Genomic DNA, 17253 nt, shown 5'->3' with positions numbered 1-17253 from the left:
CCTCACAGCCTCATTTTCCCAGCAGGGGCCAGGCTAATAGATCTTGCTCTTTCTTTCCTCTCTCGATTTCCCCTGCTTTTTCAGTTTGCCAGTGCGCTGAACTGTTTCATCCAGGAGCAAAACCTGAAAGATCTCAAGGTCTGGACGAGTCAGCTGAAGAAGACCATTCAGACGGCAGAAGCCCTCGAGCTGCCTTACGAGCAGTGGAAGGCGTTGAACGAAATCGACGCGGTGAGTGTCACTGATCCATGGCGGGGTAGGAAAGCCGGCCTGCCCCTTTCCTCCCACTGCCTGCCCCCAATCAAGGAGCTGGCCTGGAGGGAAGGCATGGCGGGGTCCGAAGGTCCTTGTGAGCACACTGCCCATGCTCAGAGGCCTGTAGTCACACTGGGGGAGCAGCCACTGAGCTTTCGGTTATGTGAACTTTACCTTTGCAGTCCCAGAGTAGTAACAGCCCAGGCATAGAATAGAAAATAGACATGCCGTCACTTGTTTACAAGTATAACAGTTCAGACTGTTAAGCTTAAAGCGAGCAACACAGAAGAGCCTACAAAATTGAGGGTGAAGGCTAGGGCCCTTTGGGGAGGGAGTTTCACAACTCCGGAGCCACCACCAAAAAAGGCCTGCCCTTTTAGCCCTCATTTGGTGGGGGCACTGGAAGAAGGACTCAGCAGGTGAGCATACGGTCCAGGTAGGTTTGAAGGTGGAAGTTACTGTTTGGGTATCGTTTGGGATGCACCCAAGCCATCTAGGGCTTTACAGATGCATCAACACTTAAAACATCTATAGCCTGCCTGGCTTCGTCCTAAACCTTAAATCAAGGGCAGAGGTTCTGAGGGCCCTAGCTGCAGCTAGAACATTTTCCTCCTGTTTTTGCAGGGCGTGTGTGAAGAAATGACTTACGATGAAATCAAGGAGAAATACCCGGAAGAGTTAGCTTTGCGGGACCAGGACAAGTACTATTACCGGTACCCATCCGGGGAGGTGCGTCTCGCAGAACTCAAGGGCTTGTTTAAAAGCAGGGCCAAGATCTTGAGGGGTGTGGGTAGAATGTGGCTTTCTGCCCCACCTTTCCCTGGCAGCAGCCCGAGTCCCCCCAAAAGGCTTGCCCCTGGGGGTGGGGGGGGTCCCGCTGCTGCTAGGGTGGCCAGGGGACGAGAGAATCACCCACTCCTGTCTGAGCAACCGTGGATGCAGCCTGCAGCATCTTGCTGCATTCGGATGGTGTGTTTTGCCCCTTCGGACACCAGGGGAAGATGATGGAGTATCAGCATTAGCAGGAACGTGACGTGGAGAATTGGGCCCCTGGATGGGAGGCAGGGGCCAGCGTCATCTTAGGAGATCCTGTGGACTGGAATGTCTCTGTCTCCAGCTACACCCTGGATCACACCAGGCACTTCTGTCTCTTACTCCACCCAACGTTCTGTCCCACTGGAATTACTTCCCAGAGGAGAGCTGACAGATGGAGCGGAGCAGCTTCTCAAACGCCGTAGCCCCAAGACGCGCTTCAGAACGAAGCTGGTGAAGCTCCCGCAGGCAGTTTGGCATTACGGCGAACTGGAAAGCACTCCCGTTTTGCAGCTCGCCGTAAGACGCTCTGAACGTCCTACTTCAGGGTTGGCTGTAAAGAAAGCAAAACAGAAACCCAAATATAAAGACACAAAAGGGAGAAGATGCTTCAAGCCAGCTTTGAGCAGTCGTGCCTCTCCTCTCTGCCTGTGTTCTTACTCTCGGCCCTGGTGAATTTGCCAGACACCTGAGGCCTCTTTTAAAGCCTTTTTGTGCCTCTAGAGCTTGTGAACCTCGGAGAAAAACAACCCTGTGAAACATGTCGCTGGTTTGTTTTGAAAGTAAGGCAGGACAAAAGTGAATTTCCTTCAGGGAAGGAGGAGACTTGCCTCTTTCTGAACCGGGTACATTAGGGAAGTGGGTTCCCTCTGGTTCTCCATCCACAATTGGGTTCTGCATCTTCTAGGAGCATTTCCGGATCCTTTCAATTTCTGTTTTCTTCAGTTTTAGTGCATGTGAATGCGTGTACACACACTCACACTCTTTAGCCATCCAAGTAAGGGCTCAGCCACGTTTCCCCAGAATTGTCTTTTATGGAAAAGTGAAGTCTTTCCTCCTTTGTGCCCCAGGCTCCAAGTGGCAAGATTCCCTTCCTTAAACAGAGGTGGGTGGAGAGGGAAATTTTGCCGCAAAGAGCACCTCCCTTTCCCCGAGGCAGTGGTTCCCTTAAAAATGAAGGGACCGCTTCTCCAGCCCTGGTCTGCAAAAGCAGAAAATGGAGCCCTAGAAAGTTTGTTTAAAGGTCTGCAGCATGTTTTTTTTTCTTGGCAGACACTTGGCACCAAGCAATTCTTGGTGATGGATTTTAAAATTTGCTTTTTAACAGCACTGTTTACGTGGTGTGTGCAAGGTTTCCAGTTTATTAAAAAGCACCCTTCTTCATTGACTTCCCAGCCTGTGCCTAATCGAGACTCTGCCGCCTCTCCAGCTTCCGGAGAAACTCCAGGCAGCACAACCAGGCCTCCAGTTCATGTGTTGCTCTCTATGGGCTTCTCAATCTTTAACCTGCAGGCTTCCCTTTCTCTCCTCAGTCTTACCAGGATCTGGTGCAGCGCCTGGAACCGGTCATCATGGAGCTGGAACGGCAGGAGAATGTCCTCGTCATCTCCCACCAGGCCGTGATGAGGTGCCTCCTGGCCTACTTCCTCGACAAAAGTGCCGGTGAGTGTGTGGAGCAGCCGCGGCATCTCTTGCTCCTTCAAACTCTCTCCCTGCGCCCCAAAGCACTCCCACGAGGGAGCAAATCCCACTGAAAGGAGCGGGACCCGCTTCTGAGCCACACTGCTTAGGACGGCACTGTCGAGCACCAAGCAACGGGTAGACCTGTTGACAAACGGGAAATTGCTCTCTCGTTTGTGTCACAAAAAGTGCAGTCGCCACCAGTGTAACTGACACTTCTGACGAACCGCAGAAAGGCAGGCCCCTGCCCCAAGCAGCCCGCAGTGCAAGGATGGGTAGAGAACAGGATGCAGTCATGTTGGTTACGTGTCCTTGGCTTCCCTTCAGCAGGTGGAGGACTACGGGAGCTGCACTTTCTTGGTGTTTGAGGGGGATTTCGAGGGAGAGAACAGTTGTGTTTGGGGTTCTGGGAGGGAGTTCCAGGCAGCAGGAATTTGATTTGCGGGGGGCGGAATTTCCCCAGATGGCCAGTGATTGAAATGCTAGGAGGTAAAGCCCAAAACTTCTGGAGCTCTTTCTGCCCCCCAGAATCTAGCTCACCCAGCCAGATGCTGAGTGACCCCCATTCTGTGCCACACATCTGGAGGTGTCCCCTTAGAGGAGGACATGGGGTTTGGGGTGCTGTTGAAACCCCCAGCGGAGTGTGATCTCTTGTAAGTCTACGGTTCGGTGTCCTCGGGAGGCATCGGGGTGGGGGCCACCCCCTTGAGAATGGGTGGGCCGGTTGAGAGAGCGTTTCAACAGCTGGTGGACAGGGGAAATGGAAGCAGTTTGGAACAACCCCCCCTTTCCCCCTTGAATTTTCCCACTTCTTTTTCTGGGCTTTCTCATCCCACATAATAGCCACTTGCTGTCGTTGCGGTTCTTTGCTAGCCTTCTCCAGCCTGTAGCTCTCCGAAGGCCTGCCATTCTGGCTTCTGTCATGTAACACATCTGGCCCTCTCCAGCTGATCTCTGGTCTGTTCTCTGTTGCGTTCTCTTTCAGAGGAAATGCCTTACTTGAAATGCCCTCTGCACACAGTGCTGAAGCTGACCCCTGTGGCCTATGGTAAGACCGTCTCCCCAAGCATTGTGTGCCCGGGAAGGGTTTCATTGCCCCTAGGCATGGCCTGCCAGGCTTTGAGAACCTCTGCCTTCCATATTTAAAAAAAAAAAAAGTTTCTAGTCCTCATTGTGCTGGCTGGAATTTTTTAAAAGGCAAGAGCAAGCTATGCAAAAGCACGTGCCTGTTTAAGCACCGAGCCCACAGCTTTGGTTTTTGCAGCGTGCTCTTCACTCCCTTGGCTGATCGACAGAGAGAGCTTAGCCCAGACAGTGTCTCTGGGCCTCACGGGAATGAACTTCTACTCGCCCCGCAACTCGCCGGCAGAAATCTCGTCATTGTGCAAGCTTTGACTGCGTGGCGAGTTTACTGAAATCAGGTGTGCATTTGCACACAGGGGAAAAAGGGAAACGTTCTCTCTGCTAGGGTGACATTTGTCTTGTGTGCCCAACAAGAGGAGATGCCTCGTTCTAAGAGAGCGAGGCTTCCCGTCAGATGTGGGAGTGCACACCTGAGCAGATCGCGCCAACTTGCTGGCAGGTTGCGCAGCGCTGGATTGGAGGATGCTGCGGGCGGGCTGGGGAAAGCTGAATTAAGGGATCCTTCGCATGGGTGCGTGTGCTTAATCACTTGCTTAATTGGGGTCACTGTTTTTCAAACCTCAAAAATCAATTAAAGCACAATCCAGTGTATGGGGAAAAAAAAGTCCATAGTGCCCAGCTTGCCTAAACATGCATACCGTTGCGCCTTAATTGATTTCCTGTCTAACTAGATGCGTACATTTCACAGCTTCTGTTCACTGAACCCATTCCCTGCCATCTTCTCTTTTCCTTCTGCCAGGTTGCAAAGTCGAATCCATCTATTTGAATGTCGAAGCTGTGAACACCCACCGGGACAGACCAGAGGTGAGGGGCCACTGGCCTCTTGAGCCCCCCCCCCCCAATCCCGTCAACTTGGAATGAACCGGGGTAGAAACCTGTATTTTAGAGAACTGATGGAATTCCCCCAGTCCTAAGCAGTATTTCTTCCCAACAGCCAGGTTGTGGTAGTGGCAGTCATTGCAGCCAGCGAGTGGGAATAGTAACCTTTGCACACCTCTTCTGGAAAGTCCGCAGTGGCTCAAGTCTCTAGCTCTCATTGAGGTGGTCAGCCTGTTTGTGGACTGTGCCCTTTCAGACTGCAGCTGGGGCCTACATGGACGAAAATTCATCCATGCCCCCACCCCCCGGTCACGTCACATAGAAAACTAGCATATCGGGGAGATGGGTTCTCATGCAGCAGCTGGCCTGCTGGCTTTCTGTGTGCAAGGAATATTTAATTTTTCACTCACGCAAGCCTCCCTGTACAGCCAGAAGGGGTAAACCCCAGGTTCACCGCCTCCGTGAGGAGAAGCCACTGTGGCTTCTCAAAGGTGTACCTCTCATTCTTCTCATTGCATCTGCCAACACTCTTGTTTGCCTTTCCTGCAAATTTTCTGGCCCTTTCCACTGGATTTGCCTTTCATCTTACGAGGGGAACCCTCACAACCCCCAAATCACCTTAAATTCTCTCTGGAACCAGGCAGGGCTGGCTCTGATTCGCTAATTATAACATCACTCGCGAATGACAAGGGTTGAGAAAGGCAGGGAGCAAGTCTTGCAGATTCTTTAAAAATTGCAGGGTCTTTTGGCGGGTTTTCCACACGCAGATGGGGGGGGTGCCTCCAGCAGGCATGGCGTGTTGATTTCGAGGCTTCAAAGGGGGCACTTGACATGGCACAGCCTGCTTTGACGTCCTTCCGGGGGGCACAGAGGGGGGAAAATTGCTGGCGATTCTGCTGCTTTCAGGGTCTCGCTTTCATTTTTTAATTGTATTGTGTTGTTACATCTCTATCCCACACTGGTTCCCTTTGAAAGGAACCCAAGGCAGCTGCCAGAATCCACCCCCCCCATTTTATCCTCCCAACAACAACCCTGTGAGGTAGATCAGGCCAAGAGTCCACAACTGGCCGCATGTCACCCAGTGAGTGTCATGGTGGAATGACCATCTCCCGAGTCCCAGTTAACTTTCCCGTCCTGGCAGCACTCCGGCTCGGTAGGGCTTGGCCTAATGCAGGGTTGGGACCAGAGCAGGGGGCAGTGAGTGTGTTAAAGTGTGTGTGGGGGCTCTTTCAGAGGGGGGGTGCGCAAGGTGGAGGCATGCTGAACTATCTCCAGATCAGCCACAAAGCTTCAGCCTTTGGGCCTTCTTCCGCCCAGCCCCCCAAGTCTCCCCAAGAAGTGGCGTTGGGACAGACACTTGCAGAGTAAGCAGGTCTCCACCAGATCCCTGAAGGACCAGGTCCTCACTCTGGTAGAAACCCGGCTGTGCCCAGCTAGAAGCAGGGCCTTTTCTGTGTTGGCACTGTGGAATTCCCTCCCACTTGGCCACACTTCCTCTTCAGCTTCGGACACTGACTGAGGCCTTCCCAGTAGGTGTTCAGTGCCGAGGCAGGGCCTGGCAGGCGTGCTTGGACTCGTAACTTTGCCCTGCTAAGAGCTCCCTGGATTTGCGCCTCCCCTCTTATTATTTCATTATTCCTTCGTTGCCTTGATTCCCCGCCTTTCTTCCACTTCCAAGGGCCCCAGGGCAGCTTACAGGATCCCCCTGCTCTCTGCCTTTTCCTCGCAGCGCCAACCCTGTGTGGCAGCTTAGGCGGGAGGGAGTCCCAGGGGAGCATCGCGGCTGGCTGGGGACCCGGCTGCGTCTCCCGGGCCGTCTCCCGGGCCCCGGCCCAGCCAGCCATGCCCGCTGCCGGCCTCTTGCTCCGGCCTGGACAGCGGTGGCGGGAGCCCTTAAGCAATGGCAGTGAAGAGCAAGTAGATCCACGGGGGGGGGGGCTGCTGAGGCTCCCCCCAAAGGGCCCCCACACCCGGAGCCCACACCGAGTTGAGCGAGCGTTCGGTTCGTTGCCGGCGGCACACACGTAGTGCGTTGTCGTTGTTCTGAAGGGATTTTGCCGTCTGTGTGCACCTTTCACACGATTTGCCATGCTTCGCCTCGCCTGGGGGAGGCTCTTGCTGAAAGACAGGCTGCGCAGGAGTCAAAACGACAACGAATCCCCGTCGCGTGCCATGCCGTGCTCTGTGGAGGCGATCGGGGCACGCCAGCCAAGCCGCTGCTTCTCGGGGTTCGTTCTGCTCCTGCTTGTTGCTCGCTCTTCTCCACCACGCGGGCTTGGCCGGCAGGCCTCCCGGTCACGATTCGGACTGCAGAGCCCCCTCATCCTCGCTTCTTCCAGGCGTTCCAAGGAAGGACCTTGGGGCTGAATCTGGAATATTTCACTCCTGGCTTAGCACCGTTGCGTAAAAGGCGCGTCAGCCTCCTTCCTGCAAGGGCTCGTGCACGCGAGAACAAGCTAGGAGGGACATGCCTGGATTTCATCCTTTAAAAAGACCTCCCTGTTTCCTGGCCTTCCCTTTTTCAGTTTTTTTGGTATGTTTTGGCAAATGGATTAACCTGTCATGCGTTTTGTTTGAAAAACTGCTTTTCTCTTCATAACTTCCACCTTCTTCCTTACTTGTTTCTTTCTTTATCTTTGTCTCACTCTAATCTAGGATGCCAGGAAGGGACCTAGCACCCACATGAGACGCAATAGCGTCACCCCTCTGGCGAGCCCAGAGCCCACCAAAAAGCCTCGCATCAACAGCTTTGAGGAGCATGTGCCCACCGCTGCTTCCGCTGCCCTGCCCATCTGTGCTCCCCCGGAGGCGCCTTCCCAGCTGCCCGGACAAGTTGGTTACATTCTTTTGTTGGTGTGTGGTTGCTGTGTCTGTGTGATGGTGACGGCGGCTGAATGTTGCGGCCCGTGTCTGTGCACACTCGCGCTCCTCGGTTGCTTTCACACGTGGGAGGTCACGCCTGGGGTTGCTTCCTGTGACGGTTGTTTTGCAATGGACGGTACTCTGAGATCACACGTAACGTTCGTCTCTCGGCTTGTTTTCTCACTCACCTCCTCCCGCAAAAAAGCAAAATGCTTTGAAAGGATGGCAAAGAGTTCTGTGGCACCTTTGAAGATGAACAAATGATGCTGCCCCCAGTCTGTCTTGGGTCTGGGTTCAGACAACAGGCGAGGGTTGTGTCTGGGTTGTCCCTGAATCATAGGCTATCCTGTTCCCTGAATCCACGGTTTTCTGTGGGCTGTCCACCCATGGTTTGCTATCTTGGCTGGGTTCAGACATCACAATAACCCCTGGTTTATCAACAACCCTTACTCAACACCTGTGTGTGGGTTATCATCTTGTCCGAATGCAATCAGTCTATGTTCTCAGTATTGGCCGGCATCTACCAAAACGTATGCCAGAATTACTGATAGTCTGTAACGTGACACAAGACAACATACAAATGCAGTACTCCAAACCTTAGAAGCTGAGATTTTGCGTTACATGGTTTTGTTTATTAGATGTTTGCCTAAATATGTGGCCAAACAAGCTTCGTTATACCCTTGTGTGCTTTGAAGTTGGTTGTGGAGAGAAAGTTCTGCCCTTCGAACCCTTAAGACAACACGAATTTCAGAAGGAGAGATTAGATTATCTCTTTGCTTTTTCCTCCTTTGTTTCTTCACCACCTTATTATAGCAGGTCGTTTCCAATATCAGCTGAATTCTGTCATAAAAGCGCATTTTCGGTCCCGGTGTCTCCACATTACTGGGGCCTCTTGAAGAGGGCAATTCAGTTTCTGTACCAGTTGCACTACTTTTGTGCTCCAAGCCCAGTGGTCAAGACTGTGGCTCGGGATTGCCGAGCCTTCCACGAATTAACTCTGGGGCCGACCCCTCGGGAACTTTCTCAGCCCCAGGCTCCATTGTAATGAATGGGAACTGTGCAGAAAGGGTTAGGGTTTTGCTGCTTGTGTTGAATGGGCCTTGGGCAAGAGGACTTCCAGAAGAGGGGTGTTGCAGGTTCCCTAGGGCTCGATGCCCCAAGGGGTTTTGGAGGCTGACAGCCTCACTTGATCGTGGAACAAGACCAGACTTTCTCCATACTATAAAAAAATTAAAAAATGGATGGGTGCCTCCTTCGTGGGCCCTTCCTGATGGCACAATTTCCGACTGAATTTCTAGCCTGACCTGTCCTTTGATACCTATCTGCCTCTCTCCCTTGAGGCAGTCTCTGTGAGCAGTGATCCGATCAGGATCAGCTCTCCACTACCTTGCTGCTGCTGTTTGTGTTGTTGTCGTCGTCCTCCCGGCTGGTTGGAGCCAGGGGCTGCTTGGGACATTGTGTGACTTTGCAGATGAGGAAGTTGGGTGGCTTCGCATAATCGCGCTTTCTTAGCGGTTGGATTAATCCTCTTTCAGGGCTTTCTGATGCCTTTTGTTATCCAGCTTTGCACACCATTACTGATTTCTTTTCCATTTCTCTCCTCCTGTCCCCCCCCTTTTGTCTCTTCACAGCCTTTACTGGGAAAGGCCTGCCTGTAAGTATTCTCTTGCGGGTCGCCCTCCTCCTCAGTCGCCTGGCTGCCTTTGTTTCCCCTTCCGCTGCTTCCAAACCGTACTGAGCGCTTAGCCTTTCATGTGTGCCTTGCACCTTGGTTGGGGTTGCTTTACCGGTCTTTTTGGCTGGGGTGCGGAGGGATGGCTGAAATGAGCATCTCCAAGGACCTGCTCCTTCGTATCGGGGAGAGGAAGAGGGTGAGGCATGCCCTGCCCTTCTTGCCCGCTGCCTTGCCTTTTAGAGGAACGGCACGGGCTGAGTTGTAGACTGCACGAAGGCACGCAGGAGGCCCCTGTTCGGGTGTTCGGCTTGAAACCCGAGCAAGCTGCAGCAAGTCCTTTCTTTGTGGACAAGGGATACAATGGCATCCTTACCCGTAGCAGGCAAAGGCAGTCCGGGCCCCTCTGCACCATCAGGACCGCCTCTCCTGTCAACCCCGGCCATGTTTGCCAGGGATACGGCAAAGTTCAGTGTTCAGCACCCGGCGAAAGGGTTTGGCACTAGATCCAGGGCAAACAAGAGAAGGATCATTTGTGCAGCCCTTGTGTGGTTTGGGGGATCTGCAGCCCTCTGCTGTGGCTCAGAAGGAGAAGGCACCAGGTTGCACCAGTGTGTGGAGTCGCTTGTTTTGGGGGGCAGTCCTGCAGAGATGAATGGGAGCTCAGAAAGTCCCACTTCCGATTCCAAGAGGAAGTGCCATTTCGGAGGAGAACGCATCCTGGCAGCTCCAGCCTCCTCGGCTCCCTGCTTCCTATAACACCCCCTTTAGGAGAGCAGCTGCGGCAGTTCTTCCCACATCACCTGCGAGGGGGCAGGAGACGGGGTCAGGACTCCAGTTCCCAGCTCCAGGGTCAAAAGGCTGCATCTGCCTTCCCACCCTCCGATGCCCAAGGAGGGATTACAGAAAATCCTACAAGGATCTGCTACGGCAGTTGATAACAATAGTAAAAAATTAACACCATAGTACAGTAAAAGCGCCAGGGAAAACAGAAGGTGAAACGACAGCAGCAGCACCTGTCCATAGGTGTTTTCTGCTGTTATTTTTTTAATAATAATTTATAACAAAGATCTGATACCCCACAGCTTGAACACAACAACAGGACTTTCAGAGCCACTTCCAGGAATCTAAAATGCAGCCATCATGGTTCTGACATTGCTTTTAAGTTCGAAAGAGCCGCAGTGGCTCTAACGAAGGAAGCCCTCTGTCTGTGGCTCTTCGTAATTATGGCAGGGTTGCGCTTGACGTTCCCAAGGTGCAGTTGCAGCTTTTGGCATGGCCTTTTTCCTCTGTGCCGTTTGGCATCCTCAGCGTTTGGCTTTGCAAGGTGGACCCGGCAGCTGGCGGCACGAGAAAAGCCCATTTCCCCTAGCATGAGCTGGGGAAAAGTTGAAATTGCATTTTGTTTATATAATTAATTCCTATACCATCCAACGGCCAAAGCGCTTGGACGCCAGTGCTGAGGCAGGCATATCACGCTGGGTTTTGTTTTGTGCCATTTGGTTCAAGCCAGGGAAGAGAGAAGGTTGCATTTTTTAAGAGAGAAGGTTCTTTTTAGCAGTATTATCCTTCTCCACGGTGGTGTGGAAGGGTTAGCACAGCCTTCTCCCCCATGGGCCTCCAGGTGTGTTGGGAAAAAGCTCTGCCCACATCTGCCCCCCACTTCTGGGGTCCTGGGCAGCAGAAGGCTGGGTTAAGTCTCAGAGAAGAGCTTACCTGTGCATCTCCAGGGAGAGCATGGGAAGAAACCCGCACCTGTGGCAGCCAGCACCAATCCCTGCCTTGCCTTCCCCACAATCATTTGTGTGGGTTAAGCCATGTCAGCAGCATAAAGCATGTATTCTTTGTTTAAGTGCTGCTGGACTTGAATATAGGCCGTAACAGAGAATTACCACGTGCTAGGAGACGAAGAGGGCATTTAAGCTCCTTCCTGGCAGAGACTTTCCCCTCTTCCTGCAGCCTCCCAAAGCAGTTTTTCCGTATGTGTTTGTTATTGCTGCATTTCTATCCGGCTTTTCTTTCCCCTTAGGAGGAACCCAAGCTGGCTCATGTATCCTCCCCTTCATTTTATCCTCTCAACAACCCTGTGAGGTAGAGTAGGCCAATTGTCAGTGCTCTGTGAGCTTTCTGGCTGGGGAGCGGCAGAGTAGGGGGCGGAAGCCCCTCACCCGACTGATCAGGGCAGGCTGGCGATTCCTTTGCCACTTTGCCCATTGTGAGCTTCTCTGCTTTAGAGGAGCAATCCATGATGGTGGACCTGTTTTGGGGATGGGAGTCAGTACCATGGACAGCGCCTCTAAAGCTCAAAAGGAAAGCTGCGGTGGGTGAAGAACCCCCCCCCCCCCCGGGAAGGAGTAATGGGCCTCCCTCGAAGCTGTTTGTCTTTTGTGTTGCAGGATAAACCACTTGTGTGTGAGGGGGGAGAGTACTCTGCCCCTCCTGAGTGTTGGAGTCATGTCACACTCCGAGAATGCTGATACTTTTTAAGTCTCGCTGAAATCCTTCCAAATTAAATGGGCTCCGTTTTGTTTTGTTTTGTTTCGCTTTGCGTCGTGTTCTGTTTTCCTCGCTTGGTGCTTGCGTCTCATCCGAAGGCATTAAAAGCGTCAGAAGCCAAACAAGGCACATGGCATGCAAAGCAAGGCTGCCCCAGTTCAGAACATAGCACAGCCCCCAAAGTCCAGGATCCGGGCATGTGCTTTGCATGTGGGAGCCCCCCACCCCCCACCCCAGCACCTCATCTCTCGGGTTTGGTCCCCCAGCTTCTCTGATCAAAGGGTATCAAGCCAAGGACCAGGATGGTCTTCTGCTTGAGATGTGGAGAGCATTTAAAGTCCAAGCAAACTTCATATGCTGTAAATTGCAAGAAAGCTGCTCTCCTGTGTTGCGTTTCGCTGCGCAAACTGCAATGGGGGCGTGGCTCTCTCCATTGCACCTTTAACACGCATGTCGCTTCATCTGGAGGAAGAGAACCCCCTGCATGCACAAGCCCTTCTAGAATATGGGTGGCCTGCTAGGGAAGCTCCCAACATTCCAGTGTTGGGTGGAGTTAAAAATGCTCTATTTATTCTCTTCTGGCCAGTTAGCAAAGCTTTGGGAGAGCATTTGGACCTCTTAGAATGGTGCGTGGCCACCGACAACCAACGGTCCAGGAATGGGATGGAGTCAAAGGAAGGGCTCGGCTCGTTCGGCCCCAAAAGGCCACACTAGAGTGCAAGGGAGGCCGGCTTTGGCTTCCATGTCTCTTCTGGATAATCACACCGCATGCTTCTCCTTCACGGCTTTTCTCTCTTTCCCTTTTCACGCTGAAAGACGACCCATTGGTTACTTTCTCAAACTTTTTGCTTTACTAATATTTCCAAGGTAAAGGGGCTTGCTGCCCGGCATGTCATTCTACCCCCAGCCTAACCAAACGGCACTGGAATAACTCCTTGAGACGGTGCATGTACTTGCTCCTGCTTGCATTTTGGGGAAGAGGCGTGTCTTGGCCAGAGCTGCCTGGAAATCAGAAGTTACCCGTGGGGAGAAAGAGTTTTTGGCTCTTGCTGGCACACGCGTGAGACCCAGAAATACCTTCTAACTTGTATGGTCTGCTAGTATCCCATTACATGCCACGGCCCCGCGTCAGAATTCGCTTTCTGGTGCATAACTGGAGTGGCAGTGGCCTTCCGTTCATTTCCCTGCATGCTTGTCATGCCTTCCTGCAAGAGCCGATAAATGCAGCCACCTTTAAAGGAACCAGGGGGCTAAATTCCACCACAGAGGCTCCTGCGGCCACATTCCAGTGCTGGGTGGGATGAAAACTGTCACGATCCCTTTCATCGCTGTGCCGCCCAAGAGCAAAAACTTTCTGGAAAGTTCACAAGAGTTCATAAACACAGATGCAATAATAAAAATAGGTGGCATTTGAAAGTACAATCAAAGGGAGCATACGATTCCAATGTGCACAATCCAAAACCGTTCGGACGATTTAAAATCATTTCAGTGAACAGTAGAGCTGTTCAAACAGGTTGCGGCTCCCACTCAGTGCAACTGAACGCCTGGGAGTAAGAGGGCAATCTCAACCAACCTGGCACCAGAAAGTTAACTCTGTGGGCACCGAATGGGCCACAGGGAGATCATTCCTGAATTGAGGGGCCACCACTGAGAAGGTCCCCTCCCTTGGTGCCTCCCTTTGGACCTTTCTTGGAGGGGGCACTCAGAGGAAGGCCTTGGGGGTAGACGGGCATGTCCAGGTGTGAGCATTCCCTTTAAAGCTTAGCAGATCCTTCCAAGCTTTAAGAGTGGAAGAAGGCTCCTCAGAAACCCTCAAACCCTGAGCATGGCTGGGTGGGAACCGCAGGGCTTTCCCTGTCTAGCCATCCTAACATCACACCCTCACAGTGCTGTTGGTTTCTCCCAGAATAGCGGTGCATTCTTGTGGTGCCCCCTTCTTGAGAGCAAAACACTCAGTCCCCACCCCCACCCCCTTTCGGTTACTCCTTATCAAGCAACCCTTTGCAACCTGCTGTCCCCCAGAAGTGTTGGATTGCAGTTCCCATCAGTCCCCACCACGAGCCATGCGGGCTGCCATGATGGGAGTTGCAGTCCCACACATCTTAAGGGCACCGTGTTACAGAAGGCTGGAGTAGAGCATGGCTGGTGAACACCCCCCGACGGCATCTTTCCCAGAATTCGGCGCAAGAGGCAGAACGAGAGGACACATGCCAGTGTCAAACCTCCTCCATGCATCTTAAGATGTGGCTGTTTTCTGTGCGATTGTTTTGCCCGGTAGCTGCTACCTCCCCGGAGAGGGTTCCCACAGCAACCTCTGCCATGGCATTTCATTGGCCTTCTTTCCATCTGCATGCAGCAGATGTCTCGTTTCTCCTTTGCTTCCAGGCTTCCTTTCCTTTGTTGCCTTGACTTTTGTCGTCGTCCGCGGTGTCTTTTCCAAATGTTCAACCCTCAACTCAATGCTGCTTCTCTCTCTCTGCTGGCAGAACCTGAATAGCTCCCACAAGCAGCCTTGAATTTCTCCAGGCGATGCGTGAAAATCCCATCAACGGAAACCCAGCTCCATTGCGTCACTCATCTCTGAAGCTTGTGTCTCCCGTGCGCCTCTGTTGGACTCAAGGCTGACCCACGTGGGCAATTCCCATCACTGTTCATCTGCCTATTCGGACTTACCAGATGGAGTTTGGAGGGGACGGGTGGGGGGAACACGGAGAGTAAGAAGAGGAGGAGAAAGCAAACATCTCATTTTAATGTCAACTGGAGCTAACACCTCATTTTTACCTGTTTTTTCCTGTTCTCCACTACTCCAGCCCAGGCCCTGGTTTGGGTAGATCATAAGCACTCCACGTGTCTCAAGTCTTTTTTATTAACTCTAAAGTGACACAGTTGCCTTGCAGAGAACGAGGTGGAAGGTGCTTTGCTGCCTCGACAGACGTGTGTAAATAAAAGATGGTGGTTTGTGTTGGTGCACGCAAGGAGGAGGGGTGTAGCTAGGTACGGGGGCACCGGAGGCCTTCCTCGTGACACCGAAGTGCGCTCAGTCTTGCCGGTTTGTATGTCTCTTCTGCTGCCCCCTCTCCCACCCCAAAGTAAGAAATCGGTGGAGGTCACCTATACCTACAGAAAGCACGGCTGTTCTGGTGAGGGTGGGGATCCGCTGCTTGATTTTTAATGACAGCAAAACCCATTCCCGGGCCTCTTTCCAAGTATTGAGAAGCTGCATGGGGGATTCCTTACCACTCCGCGAGCGCCTCGCATTGGGCCCAGGCAGATCCTCCAGCAATTCGTGCTGAAAAGTCGCTGGCATGCTTCGCTCGGCACCAGGCTGGGGCTGCGCGGGTGCAAAACAACCATTTGACTTCTATTTTATTTCCGGGGACTGCAGGGAAGGGGAAGGGCTGGCTCTACAGAGGCCACGCCTGCATGGCACTCTGCAAGAAACTGCCTCGCTCCCTTTGCTTCTTTTGGCTTCCACGCTGCCAGATGTCCGGCCCATTGTAGGTGCAGTATTGTTATGCATTGCTCATACGTGGATCCGCCCCCCCCCCCCCCCAGCCACCTGCTTCAGTTGCTGCATGCGCTGGGTTCTTTAAAGACTTCAGGCAGAAGTGATGAGCAGTTGGATGCACGCGGGTCGCTCAGCTCTGCAGGGCTGCGCACTGATCCTGATGCGCACTCGCGCAAGGGTGGTGGCCACGCCCTTGAATTGCTGGATCAAAGGGAATTACCGGACACCCATCACTCTTCTCCAGAACAGATTAATAAATCCATTTCCAGTTAGCCGAGTTTTAGATCCAGCAACCCAACTTTGTGGGGGATGCCATTCATGACTCTAATATGGACGTAACCCATAACAACAGTGAGAGAAGATGTTCTGATCTGTTGAGATAGAGACATCTGAGGGATTCTGCACTAGGGAAGCCCCTAGGTTATCAACTCTGGTTGAGTTTTATCTTTTTAAGGGACGGTCCTATACATATCTAGCTGGAAAAGACTGCATGCTCGCATTGTTTTGCTCGCATTATGAGCTCTCCTCTTACCAGGCTTTTCTAAAAATGGACCCCCCCATTTTGGAGCAGTCGGGTGCAAGCAGCGCCTGACGTAATGAAAAAATATTGCCAGCGGTGGGTCCTTTACTAGCCCCATCAGGGATGGAATGTGGGACTGAGGCTCCTCCACCAGGGTTCTTGCCCACATCTACCCACTTGCACACTTCCACTTAGCAGGCAAGGCCTTCCTCGGACTGGGCAGTGACCCAGTGGGAATTGGGCCCTCTCGTGCGCCGAGGTTCGCCTTGGCATGGCCGAGCAGCCGTTCCACCCACCTGCCACAGCAGGTGCTTTTGCATGGCTTAACACTGAGCCAAAATGTTCCACCACCTGTGGCCCAGTCGGACACCCGAAGATTTTCTCACGAGCAAGGAGCCTGTGCATGCAACCTGTGCATTTTGCGTTTCCAGCGTGTTTCGCATGCATTGCCTTCCCTTCCTTGCTTGCCCCCCCCCCCCCAGCATTAGCTGCTAGGGTGTCCCCCCTGCTCCCCTAGTTTTAAAAACTTATTTAAACAAAATTCCCTGCACAGCCAGCGCTTTCTTATTTTCCTTCACCCCCTGCCCTGGCTATATCAGTCTGTTGCAAACCACAAAAAAAAAAAAAAAAAGCTCTAGCCCTCGTGATGAAATTGCAAACTGTCCTTTGCTTGATTTTTGTAGCCTGGATTGGAAAGAAATGGGAATTGGGAGTTCAGGAACTGGATTCCTTCCCTTGCTTCCAAGAAAGATGTCCTGGGATAAAAAGCTTCCCTATTCAGCAATTGGAATGAAAGCGGGGAGCCTTGGTGCGTGTGTCTTTGGTTTTTCTAAGGTGCCCGTGGGGGAGAGGAGGCCGTGCTGTCGTCGTGCCCGTCGAATGAGAAAAGCGAGTGAAAGCCACTCAAACGGCCTCGTGTTTTGGTTGCATTTTTCCTTTGATACTTGAATTTATATTTTTATCATTTTTAATAGCAAAGTGCTATTTATTTATTTAACTGATGCTGAACTGAGAGGAGGGGTTTTCTTCATGATTTGTGTGATGTTGATTTTGTATATATTTGGGGGTTTTTTTGCCTGAGACGAAGCAGTGCCAGCTTATAAAACAGGTTTGCCTTTTGGAAATTTGTATATTTTGCAGTTGCTGGACCAATAAAACCATCTTGAAATAAAAAAAAACTTGGTTGTGTTTTCCTCTGCAAAAGTTGGCCCCACTTCGTGGAAAATGGGTGAAGCTCAGGGGTGTGGTTTTGAAGCACAAGTCCTGCCTGCTGCAGATAACGGGAAGTAAACATCTCTGGTGTCTGCTTTGAATCCACGTTGGGCATTTTTCTCCAGAGATTTCCTGCAGCAGCTGAGGAGCGTGGTGTCTGGAAGACCTTTGCAGGCTTTCCAGTCAAGCCCTTGACTCTCCCACCTTTCAGTCCGACACCCCGATGTTCACCTTCTGCAACACCCCTGTGAGGTCGGTTAGTCAGAAAACGCA

The 17253-nt window shown here is 52.3% G+C and overlaps 1 protein-coding gene across 4 annotated transcripts in view; it reads left to right on the top strand.

Moving 5' to 3' along the window:
- PFKFB3 (6-phosphofructo-2-kinase/fructose-2,6-biphosphatase 3) overlaps positions 1–16946 on the top strand; it is a 79700-nt gene extending 62754 nt beyond the window's left edge. For 2 of the 4 annotated variants that reach the window (XM_044428453.1, XM_044428436.1), the window contains exons 9-15: positions 85–231; positions 880–984; positions 2601–2730; positions 3734–3796; positions 4631–4695; positions 7366–7542; positions 14227–16946. In XM_044428453.1, coding sequence (XP_044284388.1) covers positions 85–231; positions 880–984; positions 2601–2730; positions 3734–3796; positions 4631–4695; positions 7366–7542; positions 14227–14256 — 717 coding nt within the window. In that variant the 3' untranslated portion in view covers positions 14257–16946. Of the gene's footprint in view, positions 1–84; positions 232–879; positions 985–2600; positions 2731–3733; positions 3797–4630; positions 4696–7365; positions 7543–9203; positions 9227–14226 lie in introns of all 4 variants that reach the window. The other 2 variants (XM_044428444.1, XM_044428462.1) reach the window with 2 other exon arrangements.
- Positions 16947–17253: the final 307 nt, after the last annotated feature.

The sequence above is a fragment of the Varanus komodoensis genome, unplaced genomic scaffold (assembly GCF_004798865.1).
Source record: "Varanus komodoensis strain SLA01 unplaced genomic scaffold, ASM479886v1 scaffold1, whole genome shotgun sequence".
Lineage (NCBI taxonomy): Eukaryota > Metazoa > Chordata > Lepidosauria > Squamata > Varanidae > Varanus > Varanus komodoensis.
Note: the sequence above shows the minus strand (reverse complement) of the source record. Positions and strands in the feature narration are given on the sequence as shown.